The sequence below is a fragment of the Spea bombifrons genome, chromosome 1 (assembly GCF_027358695.1).
Source record: "Spea bombifrons isolate aSpeBom1 chromosome 1, aSpeBom1.2.pri, whole genome shotgun sequence".
NCBI lineage: Eukaryota > Metazoa > Chordata > Amphibia > Anura > Pelobatidae > Spea > Spea bombifrons.
Genome location: NC_071087.1, coordinates 153,059,534 through 153,075,374, shown reverse-complemented (window position 1 = coordinate 153,075,374; position 15,841 = coordinate 153,059,534). Strand labels below are relative to the sequence as shown.

Below are 15,841 nucleotides of genomic sequence, written 5' to 3'. Positions count from 1 at the left end.
CTCCCTGCCCCCCCATTATCTACCCTTCCTCCCCCCTTGTATTTACCTTTTAGCAGTCCTGCGGTGAGTCTCCCTGCTCGGTCTCGGTGCCGGCTTGTAGTGCTGAGCGCCGGAAATGACGTCATCTTCCGGCGCTCAGCATTACAAGCCGGCACCAAGACCGAGCTAGAGGGCTCGCAGAAGAGAGAGAGAGGGGCGCCGAGCGGGTACCGACAACTTGGTGAGATAAAACCACTCGGCGCCCCTCTCTCTCTCACTCTTCCGATTTAAAAAAAAAAAAAAGGCTTGGGGTGGGAAAGTTCCGCCCCTTCAAAAGTGCCGCCTGGAGCAGCTGCCCCACTCGGCTCCATTGTCAGGCCGGCCCTGCATGTAATGTGTAACAAAACATACCTGCACACTTATGAATAACAGATATCCACATGCCTGCATGTGTGCTGCATATTTGATACACTTTTGTAAGTGCATGTAGACTCATGGACACGGACTAAATATAGTGGCCACATCAACCACTTTATTCTACGACAGTGACTCACACAGCAACATGGGAAATGCATACGTGTCAACAACTGATGTAGTCACCCTATGACTGATTTGGGGTGGATCTGGTGTGCTTTGTTGTTACACATAACCAAAGAAGTATATCATTAGGGTTTGAGTTGGTAACTCAACAGCAATGGCTGCTCTTTGTATTTTATTGGACTGATGGACTCTATCATCAAATTCTGTCAGAATGTGGGTGCACAAAGTCAGCATTCTGGACCCAGGCGATGTACCGGTGCGAACGGTGTCATCAGTACAGGTACTTCTATCAAAGTAACAGGCCACTCCCTTACAAAAAAATACTGCAGTTTTTCGGAAGTAATACTGCAGTTTTTTGGACATGAAAAAACTGCAATACTGCACTTTTACTGCAGTATTACTGCACTTTTACTGCAGTTTTACTGCATTTGTACTTCACTGTACTGCAGTTTTACTGCAGTTATTTTTGTACGGAAGTACAAATGCAATAAAGCTACAGTACTTTGAAGTACAACTGTAGGTTTGCAATATAAAAAATAAGTGCAGTAAATGTGCAGTAATACTGCAGTAAAAGTGCAGTATTGCAGTTTTTTCATGTCCAAAAAACTGCAGTATTACTTCAGAAAAAACTGCAGTAATTTTTCATAAGGGCTGATCCACCGGAGGAGATACTGTAGCAATCCTAAAATTACTTTTCAAACTACAAAACATACGAACGTTCCTATACACCTAGTCATTTACCAGTAAATGTGCTAAATCATTGGGATATGTGTTTTTTGTTATTGCTTTCCACATGTGGTGTGCGTTTGTGTTTCAGAGATGGTCAGTCGGGGAAAGTGACGGTAGATGACTATGGTGCAAGAACAGGAAAATCCCCTGGTCTGATGCGCCAGCTGAACATTAATGGAGACCTTTATATTGGTAGGTACCCCCCCCAAAAAAAAACAAAAACACAAAAAACAGTTTTGTAAATAATGTTTACAGATTAAAATGTAATATTATTGGGTTACAACCCAACCTAATGTGTGTTACATAGGAGCAGCTGTCTTAACTTCCTTTTCTTTGGATTCATACTATTTTTCTGCACATCAAGTTATTCCTCTTGTTCTTCAAAGTAACTGCTCTTTGGTAGAAGTTGATTGGTTCTTATATTCTTTGTAATGGGATTGTAAGCTTGCGAGCCGGGCTCTCTCCACCTGATGTATCGGTTTGTCTCAGTCTGTCAATTCTCGTCTTGTCAGACCCCTTGAATATATGTATTGTATTAAGCGCTGCGTAGATTGTTGGCGCTATATAAATAAAAGAATAATAATAATAATAAAGTAAGGGAAAGGATTTCAGGCTTGGAAACTGAAGAGGACTTAATGAAATTAATTGTTATGCTAATGTTGCCACCTTTGGCCACATACGTCAGTTTTTTTGGTAAAATAGTCCCTTTTACGATAAATATCTCCAAAACAACGTCACTGAAATATCACTGGCATAAGCTACGTATCGTTTCAAATCTGTGAAGGCGACAGTTTCTGATTAGTGCTGATTGGTCGGCAATACTTACTTTTCAAATATTGTCAAACAGATTTAAAGCCAAATAGTACTAGATTGATAAATGTATTTATGCTAAAAGCTATTAAGCAGACGGTTCACTTATCACTTAAGAAGAGGGATAGAGTGAAACATTATATGCAAGGTTCTAATGGTTACACATGTGGCAACATTCATAGACAGATGAGTTCTTTCAGAAGTGGCACATTGTGGGTTTTTTTAACCCCTTAAGGACACTGGGCAGTCCTTAAACCCATTGATAATGCATTTTGAGCCCATACATGTACAGGCTTTGTCATTAAGGGGTTAATAATCAGATATTGAGACTGTGTGTTTTCGGACTTATTTTCTGTGGACCTATAATACTGTCTGGTCGTGTTCATATATGCTTTCAAAATTTGTCATCTTGTAGGCGGAATGAAGGAAATCGCTCTACACACCAACAGGCAGTACATGGGAGGCCTGATCGGATGCATCTCCCACTTCACACTTTCCACAGACTTCCACGTCTCTTTGGTAGAAGACGCAACAGACGGCAAAAACATTAACACGTGTGGGGCAAAGTAGACGAGACGGACTATACAAGCGGAATCGCGACACCTACCACTCGTCGAACTCTGGAAGAGTTCGCAAATGCGTTTCAGCGAAGCAGAAAGCTGTCACCAAAAATATCTGTACCAGATGCTTATTTTTTTTTTTTTCTTTATTATTTTGTAGAATAATCCTAAATATTTTTTAAAAATGTCTGTGCTTTAGATGAATTTGTAACTTGAGTGAGAAGAATGTGCCTTTCTCATAGAAAGATCCCCAAATCTGTAGCTCATAGTTGTTTATTACTTGGCCCAACCGGTCATTATGGGCCTGAAAATGTTGGCATGTACCGGCAGACTCTCCTCAATAATATGTTGAAGAATTAGGAAAGGTAATGTTATAAGCAGGGCCAGACCGGCGATCACAAGGTGGTGCTGGCACAGATGATGTAAGTGCAGCTGGCTGCTGGGTACACGTGGCCGCATGCTATATTTTAACGCCCAATGTAGTGTATAGCCGCATGCTACAGGTGGTTCTGTAGGCCACCAGCGTACCAAGCGTTTGCCCGGTATGTGCCACATGGCCAGTCCGGGTCTGGTTACAAGCTCAGTCTGTGGCCTTTCTTGTGTTAAATTGGTGTTCATATTCATAGTTCCAGAACTTCCACTTTACCTTTTTAACCGATATCTCCACCACATTCTCATGGCAACGGGAATAGCTTCCGTTTTTGTTTTTAGAAGCTTTCAACGCGTCACTGTGTTTTGTGACTTTTATATTTAACAAAAAGCAAACATAACGTTTATGATTATGAAATTCTAAATGTGACCGTTCTGTTTTCCTTTGCTAATGATAGATTTAATGTTCTAATAGCTGTTAGATGAAACAGTATGTCCTATTATATTTTCCAGGAAAATTCTCACTATTACTCTCAATCCATGCTTTCTTCCCCAAAGTGGGGAGAAGATATTTAAAAAGATATTGTATTGGCCATATTTAAAGTGCTTAGTATTTTGTCTACAGGATAAACATTGCTGGACCCAGGTAGGGTGCAGGCGTTGCTTTGGTTCAAATTCATCTTTGTAATGTAGCAATAACCTTCATTATTTTTTTTCCCCAAAATGTGTTTTTATAAAATCATACAGGACACTAATATTTTGGAAGTTCCCTTTTCTATTGGAAAATATATTAACGTTGTAACCTTATGAATCCATTTTAAAAACGTTTTTTTTAAAAAAAATGTAATGCTCCTAAATTTTAAACAAAAAATACATTTTCCAAATCTAACAATAAAACCATCAAAAGGTTATAAAATTGTTTTATGTTCCTAAATCTTTGACTAATAAAAGATGAAAGTTTCCTTTGAGTTGACCTAAAACGTCTTTTTTTTAGTGTATATTATTAAAATTAATTCATGCTGGTCACAGAATTAATTTCTACCTCTGTAGTAACGATATTTTCTCCTCACTTTTAGAAATCTTTGTTTAGGAACTGAACTTTAGTGTGTTTTTGTGCACCAAGCCTCGCTACCCAAAGATAAAAATCTGCATAAAATGCACCCTGACCCCTTTTGTACTTTATTTTATTCCCAGCCCACTTTGTAGAAAAGACTCAGACATTTTGTAAATAATTTTGAAATTTCTTTTTAATAAAACCAAAACATTCGAATTCTTGACCAAATGTACTTTTAAAAAAATTAGACGCTATACTTTTTGCACAACTTAATGTGTTTCTGTTTTATGGAAGTGTGTGCTTTATGGTGTCTGTCACCGATCACATCTTTTATGGTAAATGTACATGTATGTATTAAGGATTTTTAAACAGATTAAAAGATTGATCTATATGCTTTCAAATAGTTATATTTACTTGATATTGGGACTCACTTGTTCAAGTGACTTTTTGGATAATAATTATAATAATCAAATTTAGACTACATTGCATAAAGATACCACCACAAAGGGTTTTCCGCACTAGATGAAGATTATATGGGGGCGACCCGTTACCGTGGAAATTCTTCCCCTCTCTGTTGAATGTAGAACCAGTGTGATTAGCCATGCTGTTAACCCCCCTCCAGCCCACTTTACTAGAAGAAAGAAAAGTGAGAGAAGTAGATTAGTGAAATTTATTTTTGTTATGAGAGGCATGGTATGACATCAAAAATAACGTTAAAATTTGAGATTTTTTTTTGTCATTAAAATTAATTTTAATTCAAAAAAAAGTTTTACTTTATGGACCAGTTTGTGTTATAAGCAATGTATGAATGCAGATGATTTATGAATTTTGGCTATTTAAAATTTTTGATTGAATGTTCTCTGTTCACAAAATATTTGTTAAAAAAAAAAAAAAAAAAAAGATATTGGAGATCAAAGGCATTTTATTGTAAATGTCAATAGTGTTCAATAGTATACGGGCTGCATGCATTCAAATGACAGAGGCATTACCAAATTCAGTTTGTAATTTACATTACACATGTAACCCTTTATGCGTCGAGAGCGATAACATCAAGGGTGAGTTTATACAAAGTAAATTGTAATAGAAAGCCGATATGCTACTGAATTTTCCCGTAGTTCCTTAGATTACAACGAAAAACAAAAACACACAAAAACTGCAATTCACAAGGGACATTGAATACAAAAATAAAAATATGCATAGGTATTTGTAAAAAAAAAAAAATATATGATTGGCTCAGAAATAAAAAAATAATTCAAATAATTCTTGGCTCAACCTAAAAAGCAGTGCTACAATCTAGTTCGTATAAGACGGGTGTAATACTGTTTAGCTTATATGATGTATAGGGAAACACGGCTTAAAGATATTACATTCAATAATCATTGGCTGGTCAGGCTGCTCATTTGCATATTATATATATATGATGCATAGTGGTTTATGTACACATATACAGACGTATAACATACATATACACATAAATACAGATATACACTCGGTTTGATACACACTTTATATACACAGATTAAAGCCTAGTCACTATTGGCTATATAAAGGCTGATTTTGCAGTCCTTGGCCTCTGAAATTGCACACGTTTTATTATAAATATTTAATTTTAGTGTTAACAGACGCATGTGCATTATCTGACAGCCCTGATATAGGTAATGCAGCCCGTGACTCGACTGGCAGTGTCAATTGCATGAATTTAAACAGTTTAAGTGAAACGTATCATAATAAACAAAAAAAAATCCCACGTCGAAAAAAAAATAAAAGCTGAAATTACAAAGTTATATGTAATGCCACAAATTGTGGGACAACCACGATACACATTCATTCAGAAGCAATGACTATAGAAAAACCTATTAAGCCATATGAACATTTTTTATACATTTATATGTCATTTATTTATTCTGCTTATTTTTGTGGTAGTATTCCTACGATTCTATCTAGGAAGGAATTGCATGTATGATACATGTATGGACAATATAGAATTCACTTTAAACGTGGCAAAACAAAAGTCATTGGTGCATTTGCAATGTATGAGGGTCTAATTTTACCGCGAGGGTGGTAGATATGCGGAACAGTGTCCCAGCATAAGTGGTATATAGAATAACAAGCATAAATCTATCTTGGATCTAAGGCAAGACCAAAGACTGCTTAAGGTCCGAGTCGCTGCATCAGGATGGGTTAACTGGGCCATTTGGTCCGTCAGAGTGAATTTACAAGATGGTTTCTAGAAACGTGGCAATGTATATTTCCTAATCGCCATTTAAAATAAAAACATTCCTGGTTTAAGGCAGATTAGCCATGCCGAGAAAGGCCATTGAAATCGAATACACCCTGAGAGTATTGATGTATTGGAAGCCCCCGCTAATTCGCCGACCTCTGGGTAAAAGCTCTTTGGAAACAAAACCACACGACGTGGAAGGAATACAATGCAACCAAAACAAGAAATACCGTATTTGCTCGATTATAAGACGAGGTTTTTTCCAGAGCAAATGCTCTGAAAAATACCCCTCGTCTTATAATCGGGGTCGTCTTCTAATCAGACCCCAAAAAAATGCTGGCGCCATGCTGCTTACCGGTCGCGAGCAGCGTCTCTTCTGTTAGAAGCAGGGCAGGAAGCTTGCAGCGTCCTCACAGAACTCTATCTCCCCCCTCCCTCCTCTGAGGGCGGGGCCAGAGAAGTTGCTACAGCCGGTCCCCTGCAGAAGTCTGCGAGTGGGAGATCTGCAGTTCAGGTGAGGGGGTGGGGGAGAGTTTTTGAGTATGTGTGAAGTGTGTGTGATTAAGGGAATGAATGAGTATTTAAATGTTTGTGAATGAGTGTGAGTGTGTGTGTGATAGCATGGATGTGTAAGGGGGGTGGGGGTTGTAGCATGGCATATGGAGGCTGTAATCCCACTGCTATCATCCCCAGGTTCCAGCATGTACTGGCTGCCTTGGCTTGATAGGAGTGTGATTGCTGTTAGCAGTTTGATATATATATATATATATATATATATATATATCAAACTGCTAACAGCAATCACACTCCTATCAAGCCAAGGCAGCCAGTACATGCTGGGTTAAAAGGCATATCATGGGGCTGAGTGGCATATAGGGGGTTAAAATGCATTTCTGGACCTCCAGAAATGCATTTTAACCCCCTATATGCCACTCAGCCCCATGATATGCCTATATACCTCCAGAAATGCTTTATACCCCCCTATATGCCACTCAGCCCCATGATATGCCTTTTAACCCCCTATATGCCAGAGTGGCATACAGGGGTATAAGGCATATCATGGGGCAGAGTGGCAAATAGGGGGGTATAAAGCATTTCTGGGGGCAGAGTGGCATAACTGGGGGGGCAGGTTGGCAAATAAAAGGAAATTTAAAAAATATATTTTTCTCAATCATAGCTTTTATTAAACATGAAAATAATTTACATTAATTAATATTTACTGGTAAAACTTTTTCCCTATAGGGTAGTCTTATATTCAGGCTTTTTGTTTTTTTCCTAAATTAATATTTTGATTTTGGGGGGTCGTCTTATAATCGGGGTCGTCTTATAATCGAGCAAATACGGTACTCTGCAGTCCTAAATGAGTCCATGCTACAACCCCCCCCCCCCCCCGAAATAAAATGTATTTCACATCTATGTCCCTTTCAGTTACTAAGCTGCATCTAGAACACATAACGGGACGAACAATTAACCCCGCGAGTGCCTGGGTGTGGAATTAGCCAATTAGCCACTGGAAGAACTGGACTAAAATGCATATAAAGACGCAATTGTTGCAACGCAGCAGGGCTTGACAAATCGCTCCTCGATATTTAGATCCTAATTTTTAGTGCATTTTATATTGATCTTTATGGGTGAACTTCCAGATTCATCTGTCTGGCTCCTAAGATCTATAAAAATGTTTGCAGCCCTGTAATAAAGCGAGTAGCTAAAGTAACGATGTGTAGCTATAATTACATGCGCCTTATAGTGATTAAAAAAAATATATTCCAATATAATAATTTACAAAGGCATGCTATATTTATATTACCTGAAATGACTAAAGAAACTTTCAGTAACTTTCTTTTGTGAGCAAAATCATCTAAAAGAAAGTATTTTTACCCGGTGTAGTGGTTTTCCTATGGCAGGTTTCATGCAATCCAGTGCCTGTGACTCCTGATCTACATGTTACTGGACATTACTACTCATATCATTCTGCTGAACACAAACACTCTCTTACCCCATTAGATGGTCTCCATATTGGATAAATGACCCATAATGCTAAAAGAAAATCAAACATCATATCTCATGTCCCCTTTACAACATGGAGTAGTCATACAAAGTCACGAATACGTGTTTAATTACTTTTACAAAAGGGAAGGCTGGTAAGGGGTAAAGGGCACTAAAATCAAGCCCATGGGTTGTTTGGATTTGAAGAATTTCAATTATAAAACAAAAAAAAAGCCAAAAGCTGAGTATTTGTTAAAATTCTACATGTAGCCACTAGGAGTATTTTGGGCAGAATCTACAACCACGTTAGATCCAGTCTGTGTTCCTTTCCATGGACCGTATGATTCTTTAAAGATGTATAAATAAATATATATATATATATATATATATATATATATATATATATATATATATATATATATATATATATATATATCTTCTATAACACAATGCCTTTTCTAAAAAAAAACCCCCACCAAAATAATTCTGATTTCATATACTGGAGCATTACTATGAAGAAGGATCGGGCATAGAGACCACACAACTATTCCACGCACATTCTACTAAGAATTTCCTTTAATTACAGAAAAAAAACTAGTTCCATGGCTTATGCAGAAACTACTTTAAAGAATAAGTGCAAATTTTAGTGCATCACAATTTTACAAATTATTGTTAGAAATGTGTAGCTTTACCTGCACGTTCTATTTTATACCCTGCACATATTCACAGGAACAAAAAGACAACTAAAAGACACTTTGCATCTAACGTTAGTAAATAATTCTACTGCAGATGTAAAAAAGGCACCAATATGTACAACTTCCAACAAACTGGCCCAAAACAGCTGCACAAGCTTCAGAGTCGACTCTTTACGGTCAATCGAGTTAAAAGTAGAAATCAAAAATATTTACAAACCAGCAAAATCACATTCATCACATAGCTTGATTCACATAACTGAATAGACTTCAAACATTTAGGGGTTTATTCACTAAACAAGGAGTTTACCAGCTCAAAATGTCACTGTCTAACCTCTGTGAGCTTCTCCTACAAGATAGGCCGATTCAGCCCTGCATAATGTATATGCTATCGGCGAGATTTCTTGAATGCCCTCTCACCGATAGAACTATGCATTATGGGGGGGGTCAACGCAGCCCAGCTCACAGGGGTCGCTGCTTCATCACATGAAGTCAAATCAGGGGAACCAAAATGTTTCAGCTGATGATTTAAAGAAATAAACCCTTTTAGGATTCCCATACTGGCCCCATTTCAAACACCTATAAATTCAGCCTCTAATAGTTGTTGCCCAGCGGTATAGATCGTTCATTACAACGTATAGAGCATGAACGCTACACTCAGAAGCAGTTATCCAAACAACACGCCTTCCGCATGCGCAAGCATCCAGTTTTAAGTGGTTTATGGGCAAACCGATGGACCTGTTACAGTATAGCCGATAATATACCGCCGGCACCAAGCATAAGTGGATTCATTTAAGTATCGCAGCTGATTTCTACATATACTTTTATATAACAGTGTAGCGAGAAGGTGCGGTACAGCGTCTATGCCTACTGCTAATGTACTATCGAAGGAATGTTAACTGATTTATTATGAGTCTAGATCCGAATTACTGGCCCCTGGTTCTTTCCAGATTATTATATATACAGTGCAGAAATACAGCACTAGTCATTCACCAACAGGTCACAATCTTTTGTCTATGAGACGCAACTGATTTGGTGTTCTAGGCCGTTAGCTGGTAAAATAAAATCCCCGGATCTCCTGTTCCAAACATTACATCAATAATACAGCAATCCAGCTCGCACAAACGTCTCCTGATCATAGGCTGAATTATAAAACGTATGATGACGAGGTGACGGAGAAAAGATACATTATATGGACAAAAGCATTGGGACACCTGACCATTACGCTCAGAAGAGTAGAAGCTGTTATAGCGACAAGGGGGGCGGCAACTACATATTAATGTCTATGTATTTAGAATGCAATGTTATAAAAGTCCCTGTTGGTGTAAAGGTTAGGTGTCCCAATACTTTTGTCCATATATTGTAGTTTGACCCCCCCCCCCAAGTTGACCAAGTTTTGGACGCCATCAGTTGAAGCTCATGGAGGGTATGAGGGCTCTGAGGATCAGATAGTACTGTGAATCTCTCCTTCTCATCTTGCTGCTTTTCACAGTATAGTAAATTCCATCCAGTCTGCTACTATTATACAAATCACGGACACATTTCACAATCAAACGCAGTACTAACAAGCTGACAGTAGTTCCCTTTAACACCGAAAACATGTTAATGACTACACTGACACCAACTGCGTGAAAGAGACAGAGAGACAGAAGCTAATATATACATTAACAACCCTAACTGCTCCGCAAGTTTAAAAGACCTCCCTGCTGAAGATCACCTTGATCAAACAGTAATTGCTTATTAATATTCATATCCTTTATAACATTTGTTGCAGTTCTTTAGTGTAAAGAAGGCTGCGTGGCGACACATTACAAGAGACAATTACTGAAGGCTGATGCCATCAAGGCATTGAATGTGTAGCTCAAAGACAAAACAGCGGGGACCCAGGCAGCATTTACACGAACAGCTTATAACAGCATCCTCCAGAGAAGGCCGTCGGTGACCGTCAGACCAAGGAGCAGCGGATGCTCGCATTGCGTGGAAATTCGGCAAGGGTAGAAGCAAGTAGCGAATCTACACATGGCTGACTTCTGGGCTTCAGCTGCCAACGATACGACGTAGTAAGCTCTGCAAACCCGTTTGTGAAAACCTTGACTCTGATCTCCAGGAAGCAATATCCATAGTAGGTGGTCCATTTACAGCCGCAAGGTCTCATACAAAGTCATGGCTGCGTACATATTAGCACAAGAGTCCCTTTCTGATGCTGCGAGAACATTAAACCAGCATTTGGAGAGGAGTCGGTGTTGCTTTTCTCCTTTGGAGAGGTAAATCCTTGATGTTTGCCACTAGCTTCCCCATGGTGGAGTGTGTAATCAGACCACTTAATTGTCTCACGATGACCAAGGACACCAAAAAGGGGTGCTCTCTGCTTGTTACTAACTCCCCAAAAAAAATAGATTGAAAATGGGTTCAGCATTTAACTCAGTAGATACATTGACATACAAATCCCAAACAACCAAATGAAACAAACCAAAAAGTGGTAGATTTTATGTCAAAACAGGTTAATGATAAAACGTTGTTATTCAAACACAATTAAAATATATATTTTCAGAAATACCCTGATAAAAACAGGAAGACCCTGGACTATTTTCACAGAAAAAAAAAATAACAGCTATAAAGTTTTGCTTGAAATCTGTTTCCGCAACATTACCTAAAGTGCAATTTTTGCACAAAACATTATTTACACCAGTCACATTTACCTATAGATAAAAATTTGGGAAATATGTATAAACTGACCTTGAAATGTTACATTACATATATTTAAAAAAATAAAATAAAACGATGAGGTTATTCTGATGAATCAATGGGTTAAAAAGTGGTGCTGCCCCTGACAGAAAAGGGTTAATCTATAAGACATAAACCTCTCCGTTTCAAGGAAAAACTGAGAAATTATGGTTAAAAAAGTGCTACACTTAGAACAACCGACATAATATCTCATCAGTTCCTAATGTTATTTCTGTTTGCTTAAAGAGGAGCCGCCATGGAGAAAAATGTCCACCAAAGGCAAATTTCCCATGATCCCTCTGTACAGACCGCATCGGAATTATAAAACAGGAAGTCGCAGCCCACTTCCTGGACTCTGCTTGCATTGATCGCTCGGGAACCTTTCTAGCTGCCCAGACCCTTCTGTAACTCTATTGTCACAAATATTTTAAGGCAACAAACCAATTAAAGGGTGATGTAGCAGCTCGACAGCTGCTCCCGGACACACAGAGAGAACAGCAGCAGGGAATGATATATTAATTATAATATAAACAGTTATGTGAAGGGGGGTGTATTATATGATGTATTGGTTTACATTTTAGGGTCGGGATAATCTTGAGTGCGCAATACACAAGAATTGCTCCGTTTTGAAGATGAGTCTGGGGGGGGGACCAACATCATACAGATCTATCTATGTACAGGCGGCCATCTGATTCCAGACTCAGCCCTCCTGCTTGTTATGAAAGAGAGATGTAATTGACCATCCCGCATGCGTGAGTTTAAGGGAGTCTTTATCATCCACGGGGGGGATGAGGAAATGTCTAGAGTTCACAGAGCACGGGCTTCCAAAAGAAGCATTTTCCATGGACGTAGGGGACCCCGGAGAATCCGCAGGCCACGATGCAAGGTTTTCCTGAGGTCTGTACCCTGCCGCTTCTGGCAAGAGGTCCGCTGCGGGCTCATGGCTGTCCATTTTCACAGTATTAATGGTAAGCTGCATTTGTGGTTTGTAACCACCATTGTCCAACCCATTTTCAACGTCGTCTTCTGGGTTTGCTTGAGGCTGATACATCGACTGAACGTCTATATATACAACTTGGGAAGAAGTCCCTGATCCATCTACCAGAACACCAGATGTGTCTTCATTGGTAGCAGACGGGCAATATGAAATGACTGTGTGACTCTCATCTGTCTCTAAACCATCTTCTGGAAGCTTGATTAGATCCACAGTTGATGGGGAGTTAAGTTCAGTATCCAGAACCTTTGGCACGGTTTGTAGAACTTCAACATTGTTGGGGGTGCACGGATTCATCTCCAATACTTTGACATTTTTGTTCCCCTGGAAACAGATAAGAACGCAACGGTCACGTAGCTACAAACACTCCATATGGCTTCCTTTACTCCCCACCCATTTTAGAACAATAAAACCAGAATAATGATGTGGAGGACAGATAATAAGAAACACAATAAAATATATTTTGAAAATTAGTTATAATATACGTGTAACTTCCACCAGCTTTCGACGTGATTGGTTTAATATTCGGTATTAACTTTGTGCTCTTCTACTAGGTATGGGAGAATTTGATCACAATAAATAGATTGAACAATTGTTCTGGATTTTCTCTGTTTCTAACTTTTTTGGCATTTAACTGTCATATGGACCATTTCACTGAACCAATATCCCATTCGTTCTGAAAGCCAATAGAGGGAGAAGTCTTTAAAGGCTTAAGATTCTCCCCTCTGTAGGGTCAGATTACTTGTACACAAATATCAACACGGTTTAGATTATTTCCATTGCTTGTTACACTCCTTATAAACCAGCAAACAATAAAAGGTATAGCTATGACAGAAAATGAAGGTCAAACCATCTCTACATGGAGAGAAAAAGAGAACATGGCGTTACCTCATTGGCATTCTTCTGGAACTGTAGAGCTTTGCTGTTTTCTGGATTTGGTATTTCTGGATAAAACGTCTCCTTAATCCTTCAAAATAAAACAAACCATTTATATAAAACTGCAGTGAAGTAAAGATAAAGTAAATTCTGGTGACAGGGAGTACAAAAGAAATTTGCTTCTCTCTGTTCTGTGATATTCTATTGCTTCTGTTACTTAGAGGAAAAATATACTGAAAAGTAAACAATTTTGCTATCTTACTGTAACGTGTGATTTATAAAAATAGTGCGTTTAACCCCAAGATGAAACAGAAAAACATTTTACTTACCATTCCCTTTTCCGGTAGCATATTGTACTTGCCAAGATACCCAATAGAACCGCAACTACAATAGGTATGAGTATTGCAAGTATAAGACCTATAGCTGGGGGAAGAAGAAGAAAACCAATGACTTTAGAAGCTTCTGCTGTGCTCAGATTGCTACACCAATGATGAAGTAAGTTTAACAGATCTTTGACACTTTTCTGGCATAAAGAATTCAATGGAAATTATTATTAAAAACACAACAAAATATGAATCAACAATTCAACATTAGAAACATACCATTGTCGTTGGTCACCACGTTTATGAAGCTGATGGGACCTTTACCACCTCTGGTGTATGCTCGTACCCCTAGGTAATAACTTGTTCCACCCTGAAGATCTCCTATTGTCAAGTTCATTTGTTTGGGATTAGTGATATTCTTCATTATCTTCCCAGAATCTGCAAAGTTTATATTAAAAAAAAAATAAAAAAAGTTTTTAATGACATGATTTCTCGTTAATCACTCCTCACTAGGAGAAACAATACATATTTGAACAAAATAGTATTAAAACTACTTCAGCAGCAATTCTGTTTTAACTCACAATCCACACATTAGCAACCCAAATTGTCTCAAAGTTTTAAATAACGAAAAGGAAGATTTACCCAAATCTCTAAAGTTGGAGGCAGAAGTATCATTGTCCTGCTTCATAATATAAACCAAATATCCCTGCAGGAATCCTTGGAGGGTATCTTCTGGAACAGCATTCCATTTTATTCGGACAGAATTTGAAGTTGTTCCTTCCACAGTAAGATTTGGTGCTATCTTTGGACCTGCAAAAAAAAAATATATATATATGATCCCATATGTGGAAAAATCTTTAAATCCAAGAAAACAAAGATGAAGAATAACTCACTTATATAAATGTAACAATGTAAAAACCAAGGAAAAGAAAAAAAAAAAAAAAAGAAAAAAAAAAAGAAAAAGAAAACATTGCAGACAGGAAGAAAAAAACTAAAGCTTCCTATTAACACTGCTGACTAGGGTGACCATTCATTCTCAATTAATAAGAATTGTCTTTGGAAAATATAAGCAGTTTAAAAATTAATTTTTAAAACAAAAGAAACGTACTCATGTATAATAATCTTAACATGGTGGAGTGAGGGATATATTGTATTCATTAAATGTCTTACTTAATTCCTGGGTGTATCCAGTCAACATCTTGAAAAGCTGATATTTGTTTTCTTTACATCCGAATACTGAAATGTTGTACCTGATGCCAGCGAGGAATTGGTCTGAAAAGTCCGATACAGAGGCGTTATTAGATTGACATAGAATGTACAGCACAAAATAGGTAAAAAACCTGAATATTATAGAGCGTGAGCGTCTGCTATGCAGAGATTAAAATTTAATGGTGCAGCAAGCGGTACTAGGACTCAAAGACCCTTTTTTTTTTTTTTGTAGAAGACATTACAAAACAATTCGAAAAACGCCTTTCTCTTTTAAAACACGACTGTCGATATTTCACAGAACAATTGGTATATAAATAAACCCCACTCCATCAACACCACAAGAGATAAGGATGAAAGGGACAGGTCTGAGCGCTTATTCATACCTGAATGGATAAACGCACTGGTGCGGTGAGACGGAAGCCGGTTCCACAGTAACGTCGAGGCGTGGGAACGGAACGCAGGCGTCCACTGAACGACATGCCCACAGGAGACATTTCTATCCCAATGCCAGGTGATATTAATGCCCTCCGCTGATCCAATCTGACGCTCCATCTCAACAGCATCTGAGTCGGAAATCAGCCAGCAAACAGTTAATTCTATGAAAAAAATCCTACTGCCCTAATTAGCTTTAATCTTATATGGATATTTTAAATAGATTAGCGTTAATCTGATCAACACCTGCTCTCAATCCCCATCCCAACAGTAATGCAGAAACTGGTTAATAGTTATACAATAGTGGTCAGCGCTGCTATTTAGTTCTTATACATAATATACA

At 38.2% G+C, this 15,841-nt stretch overlaps 2 protein-coding genes across 2 annotated transcripts in view; one reads left to right on the top strand and one right to left on the bottom strand.

Moving 5' to 3' along the window:
* The window catches only part of EGFLAM (EGF like, fibronectin type III and laminin G domains), a 37,421-nt gene extending 34,521 nt beyond the window's left edge, over window positions 1-2,900 (top strand). Inside the window, exons 22-23 of the mRNA XM_053448113.1 lie at window positions 1,337-1,440; window positions 2,474-2,900. Coding sequence (XP_053304088.1) covers window positions 1,337-1,440; window positions 2,474-2,628 — 259 coding nt within the window. The 3' untranslated portion in view covers window positions 2,629-2,900. The remainder of the gene's footprint in view (window positions 1-1,336; window positions 1,441-2,473) is intronic.
* A 9,417-nt stretch (window positions 2,901-12,317) lies between these two features.
* The window catches only part of LIFR (LIF receptor subunit alpha), a 39,763-nt gene continuing 36,239 nt past the window's right edge, over window positions 12,318-15,841 (bottom strand). Inside the window, exons 14-20 of the mRNA XM_053448112.1 lie at window positions 15,450-15,629; window positions 15,028-15,129; window positions 14,500-14,667; window positions 14,137-14,295; window positions 13,864-13,957; window positions 13,547-13,625; window positions 12,318-12,982 (exon numbers count right to left, since the gene is read on the bottom strand). Of these exons, the coding sequence (XP_053304087.1) occupies window positions 12,365-12,982; window positions 13,547-13,625; window positions 13,864-13,957; window positions 14,137-14,295; window positions 14,500-14,667; window positions 15,028-15,129; window positions 15,450-15,629 (1,400 nt within the window). The 3' untranslated portion in view covers window positions 12,318-12,364. The remainder of the gene's footprint in view (window positions 12,983-13,546; window positions 13,626-13,863; window positions 13,958-14,136; window positions 14,296-14,499; window positions 14,668-15,027; window positions 15,130-15,449; window positions 15,630-15,841) is intronic.